Raw genomic sequence first — 9092 nt, forward strand, 5'->3', positions numbered from 1 at the left:
AATTAAACTCTTGATACTGTACTATTTTCATAGGTTTGCTTTCAAAACAATGATTGTCATGAAAATCCCCAGAAGATTCTGTAGTCATCTTACACAGTTTATACAGCTTAATTTTTGAGCAAGATCTCAGATGAAGTTTCAGTGGCTTATTGGCTTTCCAGAAGCTTTATGTGGATTCTTATGAATAGTTTTTTAAGTAAAAAGCAAGCAAACAAAATACCTTGATTATTAAAAGTTTTAAATAATGTAGAAATGAAGAGGTTGTTTTTTTTTTTTTTTTTTAATCTTACTGGTCTTTCTGGGGAATTTGGAGGTACAGTAGCAACTCTGGGAGTAGGTAACCAAAGAAACCTCTGAAATTCTTTATTCGTGGGATTTTTACAGATGGAAAAAAAGTTTTGGGTGAAACAGCCCTCTTCCACCCCCTTTCCAGCCTACGCTGTGTGCTAAATGTCAGAGGCTGCTTCTGTTCACTGCTGTGTGAAAAGCAAATCCTTCACAGTCATTTCAAGTAATTAAACACTGGGTGTCCCATACCCTGTGACAGGAGAGATCTTTCTTGTCCTGGGGTACAGAGCAGGTTTCTGCCAGCTCAGTTTCATATTCAATTGCTGAACTCTGCTGCTGTTGGATGTGCTCTGCCCATGCTCTGCTGGAGGGAGGAGCAGCAGGACAGAAGCAGTGGGCAGCACATCCCGAGGTGTCACGGGCAGCTCTGTCACTGTCATCCCCTGGAGCCCCCACCTCAGGCTGGAGCTGGTTTGGCTGACCCCAAAGGGATGCTCTGAGTTAGCAGAGACTGAGCTGCTGCCCTGCAGGCGGGGTTTGCACAGACAGGGACCATGCCATAAGGCATTGGAAGAAAAACTCCACATCTTTTAAATTAGCAGCTTTTCTTTTCTAAGGCCAGTTTTATTTTGTTGTTTGTAAATTTTTCTTCCCTTTCTCTTTTTGCGAAATAACTTTGCTGTTTGCAATAATAGAATTTATTTCCAGGACTAAGTTATAAGTGCTGTGTAACCCAGTCACTCCTGCAAATCCTGATTTTCTGAAGTCTTAGAGAAACTGCTGATGGCAAACTGAGGAGCCACTTGAGACAGCTTTGAGCTGTGTGTGTGACTTTGACTTCAGACACAAAACAGACAAAATGGGCTCTTTTCTGTAAGAGCCAAATGGAGACTATTTTTTCTAAGATTTCAGGTCCCTGGTGAGCAGTGTCACTAAAAGATTTTAATAGAAGGAATTCTTAAGTTTTTTTCTAAGAAATTGAGGTTAAGTCCAGTATATTAAACTTAAAAGTACAAACTTAGGAGTGACCAGGTTGTGTCCATTAATAGAATTCACCAGTGGTGCTCTGTGCAGATTCTCAGCCCTGCAGGGACTGATTTGATGATACCAGGAGGGCAAAAGGGAGGCCAAGAAGAGGGAAACAAAATTTGAAAAGATGTGACTGTGTACCTTGTTGCCTGGGAGACTTTCTGTATGCATTAATGGATTTAGAGCAAACTTCTCTGCTTATACATGTGGTTTCTGGAAGAAAGAACCTCCTAAATACAAATGTGTGTGAGCACAATCCAGGTCTTCCTTTCACCATCTCAGTCTGATATATCTTCCATTGTTTTAAATGCTTCAAATATCAGATAGGTAAAGCTGCTGGCTCTCAAAATGTGTAGGAGAGCAAGGACCTTGGACAGAGCAGTGTTCAGTGGGGACACTGCCTTGGCAGAGCTGATCTGCACCCTTTGATCTGCTGGGGTCAGCTCTGGCCACACTCTGCTCTGTGGCAGTGGGGCAGCTGCTTGTCCCCAGGAAATCAGGACTTGAACCTGCTAGAAGAATCTCCTTAAAGCCAGTGAGTTACAAATTGCAGTGGCCCCAGTGGTTTGATACAGGTTTGGAGAGCGTGATCCTGCAACGCAGCCTTGCTGTGCAGCACTGGCTTGGTTCCAGGCTGACACCCCAGGCAGACATGGAATATTTAGCTCTTAGGATTTATTCTCTGCCTTTTGTCTTCCTGTGCAGTTTCACTGACTTGTGAGTCCTACAGGTGAGCTCTTTCCAGCAGAAACTGTCATAGCCATGTGGCATGGGGTAAGAAAACCCTCAGCTCCTGACTTTTGTTAGGGGAAAGTGCAGGAGGACCAATGCTCATGGGGAAGCCCACCTGGAGCAGGAAATGTGAGAAGAAAGATGGGTCCTGCTGGGGCCCCAAAATGTTAACAAACCCAGTGTTCAGGCAGAGCAATGGGATGAGTTATGGAATGCTCTCCCAGAGGAGCACAGGGCTGGTGGTTTCTCCCTGGTTACTCAGGACAGTGCTGTGGCAAACTCCCCATGGGCACTGCCTGTGCATTCAAACAGGATGAAATATTACAACAGAATGAAATACTACAATAATAATAATAATAATAATAATCCATTGAAAGGGTGGCATCAGCTTCAAAGGTGGAAGTGATGAGTTGTTTCCCTGGCCCAGAGGGAGAGTTAGAACCCTCTTTAATTCCCAGGTCCTGACTCAGCAGAGCACTTAGCCATGGATGTGAAGTATATGAATGCTCCTCAAAGTGTTACAGGGGCTGCTCATCTTTTGAAAGCAAAGCCTGTAATAGTGAGAATTTCTCTGAATGGGGAGCACTCTGCTTCTCACAGCCTCGTGGCCCAGATTCCTGGTGTTCCAGGAACACCAGAGGAACTCCTCTTTCGTGTTGCAGTGTATTGACCTCCAGTCTGCCTTGAGGAAAAGCCATCAGGAGGGGGAGGCTGCTGCAGGGCTGTGTTCAGAGCCTCTTAAAAGGCACATTGAGAAAATGGGATATAAAAAAGACACAGGGAACGATGTGTTTGTGTCAGGGACAGGACTGTGACTGGCAGAGGGTGAAAGGGATGGAGAATCCATGTGGGACCCCACACATGTCATACATCTAATAAAACAGTTCCGGCAAGTGAAGCAATGCCTGTCAGTCCCTCCATGGTGTGCTTGTGTTTGGAAAGTGGATTTTTTGGTCAGCTTGAATCCAGAGCCTGGTTAAATAGAATGTTTTCTACACATATGTTTTGTGCATTGGCTAAAATTATGGTGGTGCCCCATCCCTGGAAATGCTCAAAGCCAGATTAGAAGGGGCTTGGAGCAATTTGGCATTGGAAAATGGCAGGAGAATTGGTACTGGATAATCCTTAAGGTCCTTTCCAACTCAGACTGTTCTGGGATTCTATGATTCTGAATATCATTAATGAAACTTTCTTCTGCAATAGAAATGATCCTGGATATTGATGAGAGCAGCACAGGGCGGGGATAAAAGCATTCCCAGAAAATCAGTTCATGCTCTCAGCATGACAGGTTCTTCTGTAGTATTATTCCAACCGGGCTGTGGAGAAAAACAGGATTATTCTGGAGCTATTCTTGAATGTTTAAATAAAGAGTGCAAAGCAACGTGTGCTCTGTCAGGTTCTGAGGCTTTTGCCAGCAGAAATTCTTAGACCAAACTCATTATGGCTGGTAGCTGAAAACAAGCTGTCATTACTTAAAAATAAATAAGAAATACCTGATTTGATAAAACTTGATTTATTCAAAAAGAGCTGAGAGAAATACACTTTCATTTATTGTTGCTTTCTGCATTAATTGGAATTACACCAGTTCAATTTGGTTCAGAGGAAATATTGGCCACATATCAAGGAATAAAATATTGAAATCTGTTATGTAGTAGTTTAGCTTATTGAAGCAAAATAAAACATGGTAACAAAGACAGTGACACGGAAGTATTATCAACTGTGCAATTTTTGTGTTAAAAAAGAAGAAGCTTGCAAACAGACTTCCATATACACACATTTTGTCTGTGTTCTTGAGTGCAAGCCTGTATGTGTGTGTAATTGCATTGTAAAATCTCCTCCTTTGGATGAAATAAGTTACCTACACATATATACACACAGCTCCTCTGGAGTACTCTGCAGGTCAAGAACAGGGTTAGGAGCAGCATCTGACACCACTTTGAACTCCATTTCAGATGATCCAATATCCAAAACTGCAGCTAAAACAGGATTTAGGACTGGATGTTTCTGGATAGCTGATTTCTCCTGTATGTTGAACCATTTGATACTAAAAATAAATAAATAAAAAAAGCTTTGCCTGCTGTTTGTGTTCCCACTGTTGGGAATTATGGACACTCTTCCCAGGTTCATGCAGCTTGATCTGGAATTGTGCTGTAACTGCAAGTTTACAAGAAATCAGCATCTACAAAATAGATTGTCACCTACCTGTGTTAAGCAGAAGCTTTTTTTGCTCTCATTATAGAACTAAATCAGATAGTAATTTGAAATGATAGGGGTTGCCAGTGACCAGTGTTGAATCAAGCTGTTGTCATATTGATAATTCATGCTTCTAATTGGGCTGGGTTTAGATGAAGAGCAAGGAGTGGTAAAGTAAAGCTACTGTTCCTATAAAGCTGTGTTTTATGGCTTTCTGAATTTTTCCCACTTTGTGTATGAAACTTGGAGCACTCTGCTCACACTTTTCATTAGTTTGCATAATATTAAATATATTAATTTTCTTTCGCCACTTCTCCCCATCCTGATTATTTTGGTTTCATGCTGTGGCAAATAATTTCCTTTGCAGGGTATGAAAGGTGAAAATAAATTCCTTAGGTGGTAAGTGTTTCACATAAGTAGTAACTTAAGACTTGATCAATGATACATTCAAACATCAAAAACACTCTTAACAGAATGACAATCAAAAGCCTAAATAAACATTTTTCATTTTCTCCTCCTGCCTGGCAGGCCTCCCACAGCATCACCACGCAGTTCCAGCAGCAGTTGGGAGAAACGGGTCAGGAAAGTAAACTCATCTCTGTGGAGCTGTTAGGTAAATACACTGGTTTTTTACATTTGATGTTTGGTTTCATAAACATGGGGGAACAAGCTCCACCAGATGCCCAAATCAGAGACTGTTGTTAATACAATTATCCTTGTATGGACACTGAATGGGTGGATGATGACATTTGCATACACACAGAGCTTAATCTGGAATCATGGGGCGATTTTTTTGCAAAAACTGTATAAATTTGCTAAAGCATTCTCTTCAGTTCGTAATAGAGCTTTTTATTTACAGCTACTCAGATTGGCATACAGCATAATTTTGAGCAATCTCCTTCTGCCCCCTACTCTAAAGGGGGTCACATCCACGCACTGGCACATGGCACTAACTCCTTATTGCACAGGGTTTGTGGTGCCTGCTCCTGCTGGAATGAGAAGTGTCAGACAGCTTGTGTCCTCCACGGGTTCCTCGCCTCCCTGAGCGATCTGTCGTAAGGAAGAGTAGCAAAAAAAGAATTTTTCAGCTGGCAGTTTATGAAGAACACAATGAATGTCACAGTCAAGAACAGAAAGAAAAATAGAATTATGTAAGTCACCAAGTCTGGCTTATTTATTTCCCCTTCTTTTAACACCCTGGCTGTCGACATGTAAAGAGCAGAGGAGCTCACGGGTCTCGGAGTGCTGCTCAGGTAGGGCGTGTTGGTCTGAATCATTAGGTGAGCTTCAGTGGCACTGGTTGAATTCAGCAATTCACTATACATGTTCTTGCTTAAATTTCTTCCACAGCAGAAGTAAAACAGGAGGGCAAACGCAGTCAGTCTTTGGCATAGGAAAGAAATAATGTTCCTGCTTGTAAAAGGATGCAACCCAGCCGCATGTTGTCTGAAACAAATTAATTCACTTGCATGGCTCAGTGACTTTCTTTTAAACCTTCTTGGCTCATATTTACAGCATTTATCCACAAATATTAATAAAAAATGATACAGGTACCTCGTGTCCTGGCCCTTGTTCCCCCAGCACGCCTCGTCTGGGGAAAGGCGCTGGCTCCTCCGCTGGTCAGCCGGGATGTGCGGGGAGCGCTGGGGGCGCGCTGCGAGCCCCGTGGCACGGCTGCACCCGCATGGGCTGAGGGGGAGCCGAGCCTCCGCGGCGCCGGGGCTGCCGCCGGGCGCGGAGCGGCCGCGGCTCGGGCCGGCAGCGCTCACCGTCCCTCACGGGCAGGCACGGTGGGCTTCCAGCTGCTTTGCAGAAGTGGGATGCACATAAATCCGGGGTTAAACGGCGTCTGCACGGAGAGGCAGCTGCTGCCTGGAGATCCTGCTGGATTTGCCGTCGCGGTTCTCCGCCTCGGGAGGCTCCGTGCTGCTGAAATCCTGGTGCTGGGAAGCATTAGTTGACTTTCTTAATCCCAGTTAACGGCGCTCTGTGGAGCCAGAGTTAGGCGGCTGAGCTTTCTGCTTCAGCTTTCCAGGCACTCCTTTCATTGCTTTGAGAGAAATAACTTTAAAAAATAAAAATTAAAAAAAAAAATAAAGAGAGCGATGTCCATTTGTCCGAGAAAGAAACACCGAAAAAGCTTCCCTGGGAATGGGCGAGGGTCAGTTCTTTGGCAGGCTCCCCGCTGCGGGCTGGGGCTGTGCGGGCTGTGCCAGAGCCGGCTGTGCCCCGGCAGCAGCCGCAGCCCCGGGGCAGCGCCGCTCGCTCCGTGCGAAGGGCAGCGCTGCGCGGTGCTGCCCACCGGCTCCGCAGCCCGCGGTGCAGCTGGCACTGACACGATGCTAAAAAGGAAGAGATCTTCGGATAAATTCCCGTGAGTGCCTGAGGCTCTGGCTGGAGGTTTTGAGCTGGGGGAGGGTAGCAGAGAACGGGACAAAAAAGAAGAAAATTGCCTTAAAACCCTTCTTTCTTCCTCAGCCCTTTATTGTTTAAATCTAGATTAATCAATGTCCTTTTTTTTTTTTTTTTTGTTTTACTTCTCTGTGATCCGCAGCACCCTCTCCAGCCTGACAATTAGCATGTTAATTCTTTTTTTCAGCAAATTGCTTTATGCTGCTATTAGCTCCTGGCTGCTCGCCAGCTTGCTCTCACAATCTCCCATGCATCAGATAAGCGCCGTTAATACTTTTATTTTAACGCATTGCAACTTGAAAAATGGGCAGGGGAGACGAGAGGAGCGAGGAAGAGTAAATGGGCAGAGGAAGACACCACCTCCAGCCCCAGGGTGCTGATCCCAGCAAATGCTAAAGCTGCTTATGATGAGCTGTTGCAGCCAACAGTGCCAGTGGTTAAACATTTCACTTAGCATAGTAAATGTTTGTGCTGAGAGAGGGCGAATGAAGAGAAGAGAAATCTTCTGGTCAGTTAGATTTGAATCAAATCAAATCAAATCAAATCAACACCCTCTGAGGCCCTGGTCAGCATGTTCCTCATCTCCTGGAATCTCCAGGTGCTCCAGTTAAACCCCTTGTGCTGCCAGCAGCTCTGCTGGGGTGGTATAAAGCTGACACATCTCTGTCACATTCCTGCTCACATCCTCCTGCATCCATCCTCAGAAGAGCTGTGTGTTTACTTACAAGTCCTGGGGACCCTGTCATTCACAAGGAGGTCTCCCTCTATGGAAGGTTTTCTTTTGTTCCTCCCTCTCTCTCTCTTCCCCCCGCTTTTCAGCCCAAGTGCTCTGAGTGCCTCATGCTGCTCTCCAGGATGGTAGCAGGAGCTTTCCCTGCCTGCCCCCAGTGCTCCTCCTGGGAGCACATCTCCTGCCCGCAGAGCCACGGGAGCTACACCTATTTACTCTGCCGGTTCAAAGAACAGGATGCCGAGGCAGGCGGCCGTGGGGGCTGGAAAAATCAACAGAGCCACAGAGTTTGAACTCTCATGTTGCAATGTCTCCTTTCATGCCTCCTTCAAAGAGGGGACTCTATGAGCAGCAGCATGGCAAGGCTGAATGTCTTCCCAGCATCATCCCATCTTCAGCTCTCTCCTCTCTGAACTGTTTTTTGAGTTTAACAAAGCTTTACATCCTTTTTTATTTATTTCCTTTATTGTTTTTATTAATATGCAGGAAAAACAAGAAGGTGTTGGGGCTGAATCCTACAAAGTGTGCACAGTCTTAATGTTTTACATACAAGTTCTCTGCAAATGTTTCCAACTCTGTAACAGGAGGAAAATGCAACAAAAGATGCATAGGGATGTCATGGTCATTGATGTGTTTCCTCCCTGCAAGTGTGGTGCAGAAGAAAGGGCTCTGCCAGGGGCTCCTTGGCATCTTTCACCTCCATCCCTCCCTCCCCTGAGCCCGTGGGGGCGTTCCCCTGGCTGTGTCCCTGGGGAGGATGGCACAGTCCCGGGACGGGATGGTTCCCTCACTGCTGGGACAGGGCAGTTTGCTCTGCCTGGTAAATGCCCCCAGACGTCCTTGTGGGGCTGCATCCCTGCCCTGCACACACAGGGTGCCCCCCTGAGCACCCTCTTTCCACCCCTCTTCTCATGCAGGTTGCACATAGACACAGAAGCAGAATATTTTTTCCCTTTTGCTCCTACACAAAGTTCTCTCCCATTCTTGGAAGATTCCTGCCCTGAAGGTGCCGTAGCTCAGATCTGGTGCCAGTGCTGTGGTTGTTTCCAGTGGTCACAGTGCAGCTGCCCAGCGTGGGGATCAGTCCTTGGGGTGTTTTCAGTGCTCACAGGGAGTTCAGAATTGCTCTTGCTTTTTCACTGGATGGCTGGTGCTCATCTAGAAACTGATGAGAAACCTTGGGAGTAAATAAGATGTATTTTCCATGGCACTGTATCCAAGCTTAATCTTAAAACAGCCAAATTGCCATAAATAACACCTTAATTGCAAAAATAAGAGCTGATCCTTTCTCTTTGTTCTCCTTAATTTGGAAGAGTATTTAAAGTATATTCAGTTCCTTTTAATTTTTCCTCATTAACTTATTCCTTATTTAGTAGTTTCACTGGGTTTGTTTCTTGGTTTTTGGGATTTTAAAAAAAATTCTTTCCCAAGGCTGCCAGCATTTAGTGGCTGATTTTGTTAGTTTTTATGTGCACTGGCAGTAGCACTGCAAGGACAAACACAGAGCCTCTGACCCTGGCTAGAGTTTAATGATAATAAACTTCAGAGTGTTGCAACTTCCTGTCCCGTTTAGAAACTGGGTCAGCATCGCTGGCCCCGGTGGCATCACGGGGACAATCCTGGGGCTGGAAAGGCTTCTGCCTCCTCCTGTGTCACCCCCATCTCTGGGTTTGTCTGCCCTCAGCTGCATTCAAGAGCAAGACATTTT

General features: G+C 45.4%; 1 protein-coding gene across 1 annotated transcript; it reads right to left on the reverse strand.

Moving 5' to 3' along the window:
• Nucleotides 1-3526: 3526 nt before the first annotated feature.
• Nucleotides 3527-6016, reverse strand: SMIM32 (small integral membrane protein 32). The gene is made up of 2 exons (XM_053991195.1): nucleotides 5797-6016; nucleotides 3527-5688 (listed from the first exon to the last, which is right to left on the reverse strand). The coding sequence occupies exon 2, from the start codon at nucleotides 5565-5567 to the stop codon at nucleotides 5247-5249; it is 321 nt and encodes a 106-aa protein (XP_053847170.1). The 5' UTR covers nucleotides 5568-5688; nucleotides 5797-6016; the 3' UTR covers nucleotides 3527-5246.
• Nucleotides 6017-9092: the final 3076 nt, after the last annotated feature.

This window comes from Vidua macroura, chromosome 15 (assembly GCF_024509145.1).
Source record: "Vidua macroura isolate BioBank_ID:100142 chromosome 15, ASM2450914v1, whole genome shotgun sequence".
In the NCBI taxonomy this organism is placed as follows: Eukaryota; Metazoa; Chordata; class Aves; order Passeriformes; family Viduidae; genus Vidua; species Vidua macroura.

Coding starts and splice junctions, on each gene's coding strand:
- SMIM32 (XM_053991195.1), bottom strand. CDS start 5,567: ATGTATAGTGAATTGCTGAATTCAACCAGTGCCACTGAAGCTCACCTA.